Genomic DNA, 16,236 nt, shown 5'->3' on the forward strand with positions numbered 1-16,236 from the left:
CCGACGGCTCAAGACTTCTGCCAAATACCGAGGAAATTCTTGAATGGTGGTAAGTCATTTCTCGTCAATTCTCAATGAACCTTTACGTATCTCGCAAGAATCAATTGATGAAATTCCACAAAGGAATGTGATCTCAGAGATGTCCTAGCCTCTTTTGGACTTGGAAGTGAAAAGAGGCATTCTCAAAATGTCTGATGGTAAATTGCCAGGACTGGATGATTTGCCAGCTGAAGTCTTTAAGCACGGCAGTAACCTGCTGCTCTCAAAATTAGGCCATCGTATTAGAGATTGTTGGAGTCAAGAAAAAGTTCCGAAAGAGTTTCAAGACACTAATATAATCCATTATACGAGAAAAAGGCGACAAATCTGACTGTGATAATCATAGAGGAATTTCGTTGTTGTCAGTGGCTGGGAAAATAATGGCTAGGCTCATTCTCGATTGGCTTACCACCCACCTATGAGGGAGTACTACCAGAGTCTCGATGTGGATTTCGCCGTGGTTGCAGAGCAGTGGACATGATCTTTTGCTTTTCAAATCCAAGAGAAATGCAGAGAGCAGCACATGGACTTGTTCATTGTTTTCATTGATCTTGTAAATGCTTTTGACTCTGTAGATCACTCAGGTCTATGGAAAATTTTGTCCACACTGGGATGCCCTTTGAAGATCAATTTCATTGAAGCTTTTCATTATGGCATGGGAACTAGAGTTAGTAGCCACGGCTTTACGTCTCCCAGCTTTCTCGTCAATAATGGTGCTAAGCAGGGTTGTGTCCTCGCACCAACCTTCATTATACTGTTTTCTTGCATGATAACCGACGCCTTCACAGACTTACATTCAGGCATTCGAATTCGATTCAGAACTAGTGGTGGCATTTTCAACCTACGTTGTCCTTAGTTTCAGAGACTATCGCTCATGACTTGTTGTTTGCGGATGACTGTGCTGTGTGTACACACTCTCTTGATGACATTAACTATCATGAATCACTTCAGTAACTGTGAAATTCTGTGTTCTTACAGTCAGTTTAAAAAAAGACACAAGTCCTTTACTGGAAGGCTCAGTACCTCAGTAAGAGCGGGTGATCAATACTTTAGAATATTTTCTGAACTTCACTTACTTTGGAAGTTCTTTTATCTGTCGACAGCACCTGAGGTCTCTTCTAGACTTGCAAAACCCATCTCAGTGTTTTGGAAAACTTTCAAAGAAATTGTGGAAAAGGCACGATATCAAGCTCAAGACTAAAATAAATGTGTACAAGGCGGTTGTCCTACCAACTTTATTGTATGCCAGTGAAACATGGTGTCCTCTACATTGTGATATTAGAAAACTCAATGGTTTTCACATGAGATGTCTTCATCAGATCTGCCATATCAAATGGGAGGATATTTCTAACAGAGAAGTTCTGCCTCGTGCTGGTGTCTGTGGACTGAAGTTCCTACCTCCTCAAATGGCAACTTTGTTGGGCTGGTCATGTGTGATTAGGATGCCAGATTCAAGAATCCCTAAACAGCTTTTGTATGGACAACTTCAAGAAGAAAAGAGACATCAAGGCGGTCAAAACTGAGGCTCAAAGACTTTGAAGAGCCTTTAGATTAGCATATCTTTAAATTCATCTTTTAGATTAATCTTTAGATAATCTAAAGAGATGTTCTATTGGCTCTCATAATTTTAAGAATCTTGCCACTGATACAGTGTAAGGTCATGTAGAGACATTGCTGCAATGCATCATTGAAATTTTTTGAAGATCAACGAATTAGTGCTGCGCTAGACAAGAGAAAAGACTATCTACAGCATCCGGCTCACTACACCACTACCTCTCTTGTTTGTTCAACATGTCAGCTACAATTAGATCTAAGGCTGGACTTTTATCTCACATGAGACACAAAGGACACTGTTAGATAGTCTTCACCGCAGTGGTGGCCATGCTATCATATAAATAGGTGAGTTTTTCCATCATGTGTGAGTATCCACCTTCCTTAATCTTAAACAACGCCATGCTGAAAACTTGACCAAACTACTGAAAAAGCGGATTGGGCTTTAGCCATTTCTTTTGTGGCAGCTGATTGCGAGTGTGATGTTAAATTACAGCTAATTAAGGCAGGTGTTCCTGCACTTTTAAAATGAAACTTTGGTTCATCTAATGAGAATTTTTCTAGATAATTCCTCTAGTAGTGATTTTGAATATAGTGAGGCATTGCGAGTATGGCACATAGAAAGAAAATAAGGTTGCGTACGGGCCAATATTGCTATGACCTACAGTAGCAGAGATTGTGATTGAAAACTTGAACTAACATGAAAGCATAGACATACTGGTTTGCTTTGATATGGTTATAGAATTGTAAGTAGTGTATTGTAATTGTTAGATTTTGAATACAGTACATTGTTTGTGAGCATGCCATCAAGAGCAATTGTGGGCATGATCACTAAAGTTGATATGGGTATGGTTATTACTAAAATTAGGGTGGTTGGAGCAATATCCTGGCTAAAACCCCTGTATGATCAAGTGTTCCTGGCAAGAAAATCAATTTCGATTACTAAACCTTCTTCATAGGTTGATACATGGAACTACTGCAAAACTGGCTATGTAGGTGTTGATTGATGGGCACAGCAGCAGTGTAAGCTTGAAACAGTGCAAATTTTCTGTGCTCACTGTGAATTGAGTGTGCTTGCTTTACTCTGAGGAAGACGTGACTGTGGCAGATGCTAGATATTGGAATGTGACATGTGCTTTTCTGGTCAGGTGCTTAGAGCAAGGAACCCCGGTCTGGCTCAAAGTGCAAGTGTCCTTGCTGAATTTTGCTAATCTGCAACGTCAGTTTTGATGAATTGAGATTTTAGACGAAAACTTTCCAAGAACCATATCTAAAAGGCCTAGGTAATGTAGAAACGGTCTAACACAACCTCCTACTACATCATCTTGATCCTGCCAATTCAGGCTATAGAAAGACTTCAGCCTTTGCCTTCAGTGCAAATTAGAGCATCGAAATCCTCATGGTTACTGAGTGTTTGAAAAAGTGCACCCTTTTCAAATCGATAAAGTGTGTATGTGCTAGCATGAGCATGTCCGTTTAACTTAATTAGGTAAATTTCAAAGTTTTACGTTCAAGACTATCTGCTTTGGATTGACGGTACTTCAGGTTTTGTCTTCTGTCTAGGTTTTTGTTTGCTTGCATACTTGTTTGTCTGTTTGTTTATTTGTCTTAACTGTTTGTGTCTGTGTGTTTGTTTGTGTCATATTTGTTCATGTTTATTTGCTGCTTGTCTGCATTTTTGACATATTTGTTCATGTTTATTTGCTGCTTGTCTGCATTTTTGAAAATTGCAGGTTATAAAACTATAAACTGGTACAACTACAGGTTGAAGATGATTTTTAGTGCAAATACAATTTTTTTGTTTTAATAACAACCTAAGCAGTTGAGTATCATTGTATTGTGAGGTTTTACTATGGAAATGTAGAGGTGGCATGCAATGACTTCATTAGCATTTGATGGTATTTGTCACTGCTTGTCTAGAGTGACAACCAGATTGTGGTTTCTGTTGCTGTTGAATTAGTAGATGCTTTGGAGGAAGCTGTGAAAGGGAGACCTGTGAGTGTGAGAGTAGTGTGCTCATTGTATTTCTTTGCTAGTTTCGTATTTGTTTATAGGTGACAGCTGAACATCTACAAGATCTTGTTGGCCGTATTTATGGATCAAGTGTGCAACAGTCTGTTGACATGGGACGACCAGAAACGGTGGAATTGTTGATCCTGCTGTTGGCATTCAACTGTATTGATTGGATTGTTTTAGGCCTCGGCATTGCTAAGAGCATCACTTCATGAGGCTAAGTAAGGTTGATTGTATGATCTTTTTGATGTTATCAATCTTTATTCTGTTCTTGGTAGTTTAAGCAACACGAGGAAAAGAGAGGTTGCGTTGCTTCCATCTTTGGATTACAAGAAAATTAAAGCTGACTGGAAGACATTAGAGGAAAGGCCTAAGGCTTTACTCTGTCAAGCTTTGAGATGGGTGAGCAGTCAATTAATTGTCAGGCGTTATGTTATGGTTTTATTGTTACTGGTAATAGCTGCAAATGTGATAAGATAACAGATAAACAGGTGACGCAGAAAAATGAGGCAGACAGAACGTTGGGAATACTTTACGTTTATGAGAGAAACCTTTATTGCTTAAAGGGGAGTTGCTATAAGTAATGCCTACATTGCCTCTAAAACAATGGCGCATATAAAGACACTATCCAGTGTTACTCAATTTAGAACTATTCAATACATTGCACTAATCATGAAACGCTCAACACCCAGAGGAGGTAACTCGATAGCGTGCTTTAATTTTGGGTGGTACAGCAGCTGACCATTAGCGAATTTTAACGCTCGTATGCTTGCCACGCGACAGTCAGTTCGCCTTTGGTTCGCCTTTGAGCAACTTTCGATAACACGTTTGTTGTCGCCGCTCTTCAAGTATTTAAGTCTATATACTACAATTTGCTTTGTTTTCCTGTTTTGAACATTTCACTGACGTGTATTCGCTTCCGCCGAGTCAATCACTTGGACGGGAGACTTAGAATTTGATGGGTCTATTTGCCCTTCCTTGCTAGACGGGATTGTATTGCCACAGGTGGTAACTCCTACTTTGCCTTTTGACATAGAAGTAAGTTGTTCATTGTGTACTAAAGTGGATACAATTGCAAGATGGATGTACGTGTACCTGCATCACACAAGTCTCTGTCAACCCTCCCAAGTTTCCCAGGCACAGTCAAAGAAGTTGACAATCCTGTAGCATTTCAGTGTCAACTAGCAAACGATTGCTGGAAAACTTTTGTCTATGCTGCCAGTGAACTCACAGGGCATGTAAGAAGAGCGCTGGATGAGAACAGAGTCCTGAAGATGTCTTTTAAATGGGTTAAATGGCATAGCTGGGCCAAGACTGGGGAGGGTTTTTACGCTGCTGTGGATGTTACAGTGAAAGGTAGTTAGCTATACGCAGTGCACACAAAGTCAAGCTTCCGGCACCAATGTAATGTGAGATATGAGAACAGAAAAATTCAATTTGTGATACATACAGCCAGTGTGATGACCAAAGGTTTGGTATGACCAGTGTGTGTGTGTGTGTGTGTGTGTGTGTGTGTGTGGGTGTGTGTGTGGGTGTGTGTGTGGGTGTGTGTGTGTGTGTGTGTGTGTGTGTGTGTGTGTGTGTGTGTGTGTGTGTGTGTTCGTTTGTCAGTCGGTCTGTCTTGCCCTTGTCTGTACGCTCTTGTCCCTAACATTGTAAAGCTAAGCAATAACTGCATGTTGCAATCACTGGTGGCTGAGGTAGATCAGCGGGCTGGCTGTGATATTTCTGTCTTACTGTTCGAACTCCTCGTACAGGCATAGTTGTTCTCCCCAAAAACATCTGCTCTACATGTTCTAGCCTTGTAGGTTGAAGGAGGTCCAGCCTAGATTTGCCATTCTCCCGTGTAACATTCTTGTTGCTGGTGTGATAAAGAGTGGTAAATTGGGTCTATTTTTTGTTAATTCTTTGCAGATTAGTCTCCAGCATTGCGTAATGGTCTTGACATCATAATGTTGACCATGATTATGTAAAATTGAGAACAAACATTTGACATCATCACTGGATGAGGCTTTTGGATGTTTGGCAAACCGTGCATTTGTGCTGTCTCTCTGCGCTGAAATTCTTGGCTTTCAATGTCTTTCAGCACTAGAACAACATTCTTTCTGCTAAATCCTCTAATGCCTTTCACAGGTCTGAAACAAGGGGAAACTTGACTGCCTTGACAATTGTGTTGGGAAGAATACTACGTACTGGTTCACTTGTAGTATTCTAGTTCACTTTCAGCAGGCTGAAATCATACATGTGCTCATGCCAAGGCATCAATTCATCCAAGATGAAGTTTAACATCTTGTAGTTGTACTTTGATCGGGTAAGCTGTGAAGCACCTCTACTGTCTGATGCAACATGCCAGTTAAAAACAGTCTCGATATAGGCTGCCTCTATATGAATCCCCTTCAGCACGTAGGAAGTCTGTACCAGACTTTGAAAATAGCCTCTCTGCGTTACGAATATTATGCTTGCGTTGACCAGTAAGAGCAACATATGTAAGGCACGTGTCCTTGGACTTCATGGCATCAGAGAGACACTCCAAGTGAGGACCTCGGGGACCACCACTTCTTGTATGACATGCTATCCTCTGAATAATGAACTAATCACAGCGATGTTTTAAATTTGATGTCTGTCTCCCATTCAATTGTCACACCTTAAGAAGTACTATGTCATTGAAAAGACAATAACTGAATCACATACTTCATCACCATTCCAAGCTTGAGGAGAATAGCCAGGCGGTACAGTTTGAAGCCTCAGCTTCTTGATCACTTGCCAAGTTGAAAAACCGTGTTGCTTGAATGACTTCAGTTGCATTAGCACTTCACTAGTAACAGCTGCATGACTGGTGATGGCTTGAGGTGGATTTGATTTGTCTGTAGCGAAAATTGGAGACAATATTGCAACGGCGTTGTTTTTACATGGCAGTTTGTGTTATCATCCAATGTGAGCATGGCTAGCATCTTATCATGACTCAACCTTGACACGCTGCTTCAACAGTCAACCTTAATTTGAAGTATACTGGTAGGGCCAAATTCCCTTTACACCGCAAACTGTTAAATTCACCATCTGTTATCAGTCCTAGTCATGTGACTTAAACAATCAAGAACACGTTTCATCAGAATAATAGCAATATCATACCAACGACAGTCATCTCACAATTTTTCATTTTCTTATCAGTTTGTGTGCCAGCTCTCTCATTGAGCTGTCCTTCAAACCTCTGTAGGGAAGCATCTGCACTGGAAGTGCATAAGGCTTCTTGGATCGGGTTTCCGGACTAATCATGAAGACCATGACATGGGATGCAGGAGTTTGTTTTGTTCTTGCTATGCCAGAGACAGTAGTGGTACCATGTTCTTTGAAGTCGGCTATAGCTGAAGAGAAAGCTTGTTGACTTTACCATGAGTTGGTACAGCTTGTTTTCTCTATCTGAAGACCTTCCCTTATTACTCATTGGCACTCAGAGACCAAATATTGTAACTCTGATATCCCCCACTGTAATGTATTAAGCACTTTGGATGTGGATTTGCCTTAGTCCTAAGCTTGGTCAATTCAGACTGCTTCTCCTTGAGATATGTAAGGAAAAATGAAACTGCCAATCTGTTAAGACTTTGTGCCACACAAGTTGTTCTATTGTTTTCAATGGACTTCAGGCCATCTTCGTAGATTGAGACAAGATGTTGAACTGCAGCCCTTGTCTGCTCGAGACTTGTAGTAGCTTTTAGCTTTGAAACTACCCGATAGTTAGTATGGTATATAGTGTAAGCTCTTTGAAGTTCTCCATCATTTAAATCCACATCTTCAGACCATTCACCACGGACTGACTCATGAAGGCCTGGGACTACATCACAGCCATCTGCCTTATTCAACATCTCATGCAAGGCATTGACTCTACAGCCTTGTCCAATACTGCACTCTAAGGAGACACAGACGTAAGATCTAGCGAGAAGTATCAACAAGGCTAGTACCTGAATTTCTGCATTGGTGCCAATGTTCAAAGAAGAAGTACGGCATTTTAATGTTGAAAGTGACAAACTGGCATTGTTTACCTTTGCCTAGACAGTTACATACATGCCTGTCATGGTAATACATATACAGAATGCTGGACTGTTACATATATGCACTGTAATACAACACAGAAACATGCACAGCTCTTGGTCTTTTAGGTATGTGCACAGATTCGACACGAAATTGTTCACATGTGTCTATAAGTATATACAGGAATTTGCTTTTGTCACTGACACAGAAATGACACACACATACATGATGCACGCTACAGAAATCTTACCCTGCCTGGAATGAAATCTGTCTGCCATCATGCTGGCGGAGAGGCCTACTATGCAGGCAATGGCATAGGCTTCCAAACTGGGAGTACATAGTGATCAGCCATTCTTTATAGTCATGTGGACATTTTGGAATCTGCCATGAACAAAATAACAAAGAATATGAAACAAATCTACAAATGGCAAGCAGGCTTGCAGTGGCACCATGACTGGCAATGAAGAAGTTTATTTGATGCTCAATGTACCCTGTCGACATTCTAGCTAGAGGAAGTCTGGTGGGATTGCCACAATTATCAGGCATGGCAATGCACCTGATAAGACCACACACCATGGTACTCTTATGTTCACTCTGAAGATTCTTCATGGCATCAAGAGACAAAGGAATGAATTGCTCATCAACTCCCTCAACTCCACATTGAGAAGCAATAGCAACATAGACTTTACTTAAAATTTCCATCTAGTAAAAACAAGACAAGATTCCAAAGGGCAAACAGTCATGAAGTGAATTCTCAGTTGCACTTTCACAGATTGACGTGCCAAATAATCTAGTACATCGGTATGATGAATGTCATGTGTCTGAACACTTGAATGTGATGTTGCTATGATTTGCTGTGAAGAAGCTTTAGTAGCAGCCGATTTCATTGTGACCATTGACGGTTTTTCTTCCTTGCAGCAATCCCTGTTTCAGTGGAGATGCCATTGTGGTTTTAGCAGTATCAGTGACTGTGTCATTTGTATGGTAGCAGCCTTCTAGGTCAATGTCATAGTGATTTTCTGAGTCTGAGACGCTAGCAAACCTTTGGCCAAATGCTTGGTTACTCGAGTGTGGCAAGAGAGTGCTATTTGCATGTAGAAATGTTTAACAAGATCACTAATCTCTCCATTCGGGAATGTTTCTTACCTGATCGATTATGGCCGCCACTGGAGTGATGTGCAAGAAATAATTTTGATTCTTCCACAACGAATGTAGAGACACGAAAGTGACTAGAAGCTTTCTTCCTCTTTTCAACCATGATTCAAACAATGAGCGCCTGGTGACTGGATGCGGAGCCATCTCCTCGTAACTTCTAGAACTAGGATCAACACCTGCCTTCTTTTTAGCTGCATGCGGTGTGTGACCAGTAGGAGAGGACTTTTCACGGCTTCGTTTGGCTTAGTAGAGGCCATGCAACCAGATAGGTACCGGATATTGATCTTTGGACTAGATCATCTGGTCTCCATGCTTACTGCCTGTGTCATTGCAACAAAAGAACAAAAGAACCACAAAGAAACGGAACAAGAAGGTCTCTAGACACTGATTGATACACCTTGATTAGTGATACTGTCTTTAAAGCCGTCAGAGCTGAACAACCTTCCCTGGCAACTGACAACTTGACAAACGAACAGTGCGTAGGCGTGGAAGGTCATGCGCGTTAGTATAATATTTATCCTTAGCTGATGCCAACAGCAGCCCAGTATCTTCCAGTTTCTTTTTATGTATTTGTAGTATAGTGATACATCATTGTTCCTTGTACATTCTAAGGGAATTCGTTATGAAATCGATGACATTACTGACTGAACAAAGTTTGAACGCAGTAGAACCGTTTCTACTTCAAACGTTCTGAACACTGTGATTATACTACAGAAAAGCAATAGGATCTTTATTTAGGAATCAAATTCTTTTCTACAGTACAAACTAAAATATTTATGGGCACGATTTTAAAGCACGCTAGCGAGGTCTCCTCTGCTCAACACAATCGCACTCAGCTGAGTCTCTCTTACACTACAGAATATAGGAGCAACAGATGGCTTTCATACAGGCCTCCTTTCATGATGTCTTTGTTGCCGAGAGAAGTGATGACTTTCAACCATGAAAAGGACGATCTGTAAGTACTTCCACATGCTCCTACTGTAATGGTGTGGAGAGTAGCTTTGAAACCATGGGCTGCTATTTCTCCAATTAGATTGTCATACTTGTCTAGTTTTCTTTGTTTGGCATCTGCCATTCTTGCATCAAATGGGACTGTCAACTTGTCCAGATTTACTCTTTCTGTATTGTAAAGTAAATCACTATGTCTGGCTTGAGAGTGGAATAACAGACTGTAGAAGGTAGGTATAATTTGAGTCTGGAAGGTCACACTCTAGTGAAAGATTACTTAGCAAGCAGTCTTTGAAAGCATTATTTAGAACAGACAAGATTTGATTATGTCTCCCCGTGTACCTGCCCTGCTGCAGTGATATGGGGCAGTCAATCAAGTAAAGGACTGATACTATATATGTGTATACTTTTGTATTACGTTGATTTAGTATCATTTCTAACTTATAGCGTTTGACCAAGTCAATACCTGGTGAGCAACGCGACAGTGTAATTACTGCATACATACAGAATGATCTTCTAGGAACCCAGGATGACACCAGCCATCAAGTACAAACTAATTATCACCACTAGATCACCCACATTATGTTAATCCATTGCATTGGTTTTGTTGTATAGGATGTAGTCTTGAGTAGTCTTCGTTCCAGAAGTACCCTCATCAGAGAGCACACTGCTTTTCTCTTTAATACATTTAGTTCATTGTCTGCTGGTTGGTTTTTTCTTCATATCTATGTCTTGTTGTCTGTGAAATTTGCTGTGGTGTTTTAGGTCGTACATATTTGTGTCAATGTTCTCGATTGATTAGTGTCTTACACGAAGTGTTGGTAAAGGAAGAGAGCGATACAGCTGTTAGACAGAATGTGTTGGGAACATTGCAGAAACTAAGCTTGAGGTGTGTGTGTGTGTGTGTGTGTGTGTGTGTGTGTGTGTGTGTGTGTGTGTGTGTGTGTGTGTGTGTGTGTGTGTGTGTGTGTGTGTGTGTGTGTGTGTGTGTGTGTGTGATAATTAACTAGATGTTGAGAAGAGATGAAATGTAGGCATAGTTATATGCATTGAATTTCTCTGACGTTTTAGTATAATTTTAATATTCAATTTGTTACATTTGCATGTTTTTGTTTAATTAAAGAATGCCTATATACTGTAGCAATGCAGTTCATAGCAATAACATCAATAATTATTATACTGAAGTATGAGTTCAAATAAGAGGTTTCACGGCTTATCACTTTGCTACTTTTTCAAGGCAAAAGCTACAGACTGAGATGATCAGAGAGGGCATTATTGATTGGCTGGTTACTGTTCTTCAAGACCAGGAATCATTATCAAACTACAGTCTACACTACACAACGGCACTGTTGATGAATTTGTGTTTAAGAACAAGTGGTATTGATGATTACTACTAGTATGTGTTTTGTATTGGTACGATTGAGGAAGTGTTGTTTAGGGAAATTACAGTGCATTAGGATAGCTGGGAAGACTCTCAAGTGCTTGAGCGATCTTTTGGAACATGAAGATGTTGAGGTTGATTATTGTATTGCTGCATAATTTGTGACTGTACTGAATGGCAATACATTACATGTAATTTCTTTATTTAATCTTGATTGGTTGCTGCATGACTGGGTGTTTTGTTGTTGGTTTTGTCTATTGGTGTGTAATGAAAGATGCTTTTGTATGCCACAATTGTGACCAGCCAACTTTGTGTACTTATGTTGTTGTGTATGCAGTAATTTCTTAGTGAAGCTAGGCAACCACACTCTGTCTTTCACACACAGATAATTTCCTTACACTTCACAAATGTGACATTAATTTTGTATGTGTTAATTGGCTGCATTCATGGATGGCAAATTTCGTGCTTTTAGAGTTCTTGATTATTTGAGGCTCTAAACAATCAAGTTGTACTGTAGCTAAATACACTTTTAGAGCATTTTGACAGGGAACAAAACTATAATAGCTCCCAAGGCAAGCAAGTCTTAAAATGAAGGCAATTTATCTTATTGCGACGTATAAAAATTATGTTTACTCAGTCTGATGATCAAGAGCTGTGTGATTTTCACGTTTTATCGAATAATGCATTTGCTCAATTAATAATGAAAGCAGATTTGATTAGTTCTGGTGTGTTGGGTGTTCAACAGTGGGGTGTGTAAATGTTATTTGTGATTGTACAGGTTCGTTCGTATGTGAATGGTGCATTGTATAGTATACTGGCAGTCCCGCAGATACGAGAGGAAGCTCGTGCAATGGTTAGTCTCTTGGTGTCTGTTTTACAATTATGCAAATATTAAGAATTTCTAGTAATTTTTGCTGTCTTTTAAGTATTTTATTTTATTTTGTTGGTTTGTTTTGGTTGTTGCTTTGCATGGTGTAGATAGGCACTTGGTAAGGGGTTTCCAATTAATAATTATATAGACTGACACAACCACAACTATGGGTATAGTATGTACACATTTACATCACATATCTGGCAGAATGTCTACCATAGCCGACACAATGCGACTGTTTATATATCTATCTTTAATTAAGTACTTTCCCAAACTTTAAGTCAAACATTCAAATATAGTCAAATAATCACTACAATTATATAGAGCTAGTATGCTACATTTGTATGTAGATAAACAGCAAATCTTAGTTAATTAATCCTCTACTAATGTGTAACTTGAGAGAGTGTTAGGGCAAGTTTTATGGAGACTGCTTATGTCAACAACCTAATCTACATCTATCGTGTTTGATCGCAATGAGTGTGCATCAGTGCCAATTTGCTTCACCTGGGACAGTGGTAGTAGTCCTCTCCCATGGTTGACCTTATGTAGAGATTGTCTTGAGGGGACCCAAAGATCTAGTGCTTCTTTCGCACTCACACATTTTGTTCAGGGGTCTTGTACACAGCAGCCTGCAGTAAATATTTAAAACTGCTAATTGAAGGTTTAAGTATGGTAGATAGATAAATTCTTTTTTGGCCCATAATTTTCAGCTACTAGTCAATATAAGCAGACGCATAAATAGTTACTGATGTCGTACACTGAATCAGAATGGCCGATTAAGTTTACCAATGGCCGGTCAAGCTTAAATTTGATCTGACATTTGTCTGGCTCATGAGAAAAAATTATATTGATCATTGCAAGTGACACCAACATAAAGAAGAATTGAGACATTGGAAGTGCCAATGAATAGCATTTCATTCGAGAAGCTATGGTAACATAAACTTCACAAGCAGCACTTCTCCTCACAAGAAACAACAGTTTTAAAAAGCTGTACATTACTAACTAAGCAATTGACACAGATAGCTCAGTAGTGTGAGATTTTGGTCTCACACAACATAGTATGATATGTAACAGTAAGTGATAGAATATACATGACTATTATATGAAGAGACAATATCTTTATTACTTCTTAGGCCCTACTTAAAATACAGCAATGGTAAAAATAATTATAGCCAAGCATGGCAAGGTGACAGTTTAAACCAAATGAAAAACCAACATTGATTGCAATAAAAGCTAACACAACATCAGAATGGAACACTACAAATCTATATAGCTAGCAGCTGAGCCAAACCATGAATCCCACTCGTCCAGAGCAAGTCTAGTTCATCCTCTTTAGCTGACTCTTCATGATCATTGACATCAGATAGATCATGGAGCCGTCGCATTTTGTATGTCAATCATGAAAACTGTTCTAAACGGCGTAACCACAACAAGGTGTGAAATAGATCTGTTACTGGGAACCTTGAAAAATCTAAAATGAAAATCTGCTACATTGAGAATATTTTGGCAATGGAAGGTTCTATGTTATGTAGCTAAGAAGAAATATCAAAACAGATGCTCTTGGTGTTCAAACAGAATGTAGTAAAGAATCTATCTTTGTTACACTTCCATATGTAATTATAACGTTAGAAGGTGCTAGCTTTCGCATGTTGTAATTAGACACCCAACCACGCAGTTTGCTAGACATTCATGGTTTTCATCTAATCCATGCGCTCATGCACTCACTGCTGCAGTCTCTGAAATTTACTAATGAGTCTGGTGACAAGCACTGACTGAAGGCCTATTAATTAGCTAAAAACAGTTTTTAGGATTGGACACGCTATCTAAAACTAGTGTACAAGTTTACGCTAATTGCGTGAGTGTTGTTCAGATTAGATCCTAATCCACGTGTGGTTTTTATGTTTTGAGTGCACACAATATGATAACAGTTATCTGGTGCCACTTCAATATAAACAGATGTTCCTAGTCAATTGCAACAACATGCCATCATTGCATGTACATGCACATGTGTGTTGTCTCTTGTTTGGTCAGCAAAATGTCAGGCTGTGGCCTACTGATACCGGCCAATGGCTGATGGCCGGCTGTGGGCAAGGTAGGTCATCCTTAATAAGTTACGTAAAACTTTACAAGACTCTTGATCATTGGTGTATGGTTGCAAAGATCTCTAACAAACACATCTGAACCATGGCCAATGCCTTGAGAACAAGGTTGTTAGTATAAAATATTATATGTAATATATTTAATATATATATATATATATATATATATATATATATAATATTTGTATATAATACAGATAACACATCCGCCCTAAGGAGGGAAGCACAAAGAGTCTAAGTCGCAATATCGCAATAGTTAGGTAGATAGTCAACAATCACGAGGTCCAATCTGTCACTAATCATTCTTGAGTATACATACATATATGTGTGTGTGTGTGTGTGTGTGTGTGTGTGTGTGTGTGTGTGTGTGTGTGTGTGTGTGTGTGTGTGTGTGTGTGTATGTGTATATATATATATATATATATATATATATTGTATGTCTTTTATTTTATCTATTGATCTCTGCCTGTGTGTCTGTTTGTTTGTCTGTCTGTCAATACATATATTTTCCATTTAAATCAAGCATTTACACCATGAGCAACTAAAAGAGAAACTACCAAGAGAGTCCACAGCAACGCTAATATAACAAGACCATTATGGTTCTCAAGCTTTAAAAAATTACACTTAGTACAATAGGTTTGATGATCTAATCTGGCTATCCTAATAACTTTGTCTGAGATGATTTTTGCATTGCATCACTGAAGTGTCACTGAAATGATCGCCACTTGGTCTTGAACTCCATCACGTTTCACCTTCCTCAATCATCCCTTGCACCTTTTGCCAGCTTGTTCAAGTACTTTTCAGCTTGTTCACCCCAATGCCCAAAATGTTCGAAAACGAGTGGAATGACCAATGGGTGAGGCTCTTCTGGCCTCAGAGTTGTTCTTGGTCTCCTCTGTTTGTCTGTCTGTCTGTCAAAGAACATTTAGTGAAAACATCAACAGAAAAGGCTACATTTAACACTAAGAGTTCGAGATAAATGACCGTAGTTGTTGGAGAAGAAAAACTCTAACAAACAGCCATCTGGTGTTTGTAGCTATCATCTACAGAGTCATTACTACAAACTGTCTGTCTGTCTGTCTGTCTGTCTGTCTGTCTGTTTTTTATTTTCAACATCAATACTGTAAGCGTCCAAAATAGCTCTATTTAAATTACCACCTTGGGGCGCTAAATCAGTCAGAATTTATCTTATTGTGCCAAATTCATTGCATGCACCTTTGTCTGAATAATCACCTCTGGCTCATTAGTCCAAACCCCAGGTCTTTGTTGGAATAAGCCCTTCAAAGAGCACTATTGTGAAGTCTGTGAGGAATGGTCAATTAGCGGTCCAGCTGGGTACACATCTGCAGGCAACAGATGCCCTCCCACTAAAAGGAAGAATGTACTAAACTGGTAAAAATTACATGGTTTTTCGTAACCACAAACACCATTATCTACTCTTCAAATGCTCAGGCATAACAGCAGCATATGACGGAAAGAAGATCAGATGATTACCTGTCTTGCAGAGAATCTTGTCTTGTCAACAACCAAGTCCTTCTTCCCAAATAACCTCCGGGAGCACTTATTCGGGTCTAAAGAAGTCTGGTTTTCTACGTAATTTTGTTAGCGCCCAGGTACTATGGACGGTACTACACCATGCAATGAATATAAGTAAAAGGCACCTCAGCTAGTGAGTTCTCTACTCATGGGTCGAGGTACACAAAGTCACATTAATGGAAACAAAGTTTTAGTGAATAAGCATCTCTAATACAGTCAATGTTCTTCACTTGACAGATAATCTTCTTTGACAAAACTTTAGCATTAAGTGAATTCAGAGCAATTGATGAGCTTATTGCCTCCAATAATTCTTGAACTGGTCTCCACTTTTCTTTCTTGGTTCGATTGGAGGTACTGTACTTGTTATATTTGTCTTTCAATTCTTCTCTGGCTTGTGTTGCAAACCCATCTGATCTAGATTCTTGCTCTGCTGCTCTTTAATTAGGTCTTGATTCCATGGGTGAGCCAGTGAATATCAAGATCATGGGATGTTCTAATGCAAGCATAAAAACTGATATGCTTGGTCGGCCGTTGCTGTTAGCATAATGATTTCTTAACACAATGAGGGATTGAAAGGGTTTTTAAACAATCAGCCCAGACACCAGTGAGGGCGTTGT

General features: G+C 39.4%; 1 protein-coding gene across 5 annotated transcripts in view; it reads left to right on the forward strand.

Annotated features, from left to right (window-relative positions):
• Positions 1 to 16,236, forward strand: part of LOC134182155 (lisH domain-containing protein ARMC9-like) — a 39,873-nt gene that overhangs the window by 10,837 nt on the left and 12,800 nt on the right. For all 5 annotated transcript variants that reach the window (XM_062649513.1, XM_062649514.1, XM_062649517.1 and 2 more), the window contains exons 7-16: positions 3,511 to 3,585; positions 3,645 to 3,731; positions 3,787 to 3,824; positions 3,882 to 4,005; positions 10,180 to 10,278; positions 10,348 to 10,438; positions 10,498 to 10,621; positions 10,970 to 11,109; positions 11,171 to 11,247; positions 11,892 to 11,966. In XM_062649513.1, the coding sequence (XP_062505497.1) occupies positions 3,511 to 3,585; positions 3,645 to 3,731; positions 3,787 to 3,824; positions 3,882 to 4,005; positions 10,180 to 10,278; positions 10,348 to 10,438; positions 10,498 to 10,621; positions 10,970 to 11,109; positions 11,171 to 11,247; positions 11,892 to 11,966 (930 nt within the window). The remainder of the gene's footprint in view (positions 1 to 3,510; positions 3,586 to 3,644; positions 3,732 to 3,786; positions 3,825 to 3,881; positions 4,006 to 10,179; positions 10,279 to 10,347; positions 10,439 to 10,497; positions 10,622 to 10,969; positions 11,110 to 11,170; positions 11,248 to 11,891; positions 11,967 to 16,236) is intronic.

The sequence above is a fragment of the Corticium candelabrum genome, chromosome 7 (genome assembly GCF_963422355.1).
Source record: "Corticium candelabrum chromosome 7, ooCorCand1.1, whole genome shotgun sequence".
Classification (NCBI taxonomy): domain Eukaryota; kingdom Metazoa; phylum Porifera; class Homoscleromorpha; order Homosclerophorida; family Plakinidae; genus Corticium; species Corticium candelabrum.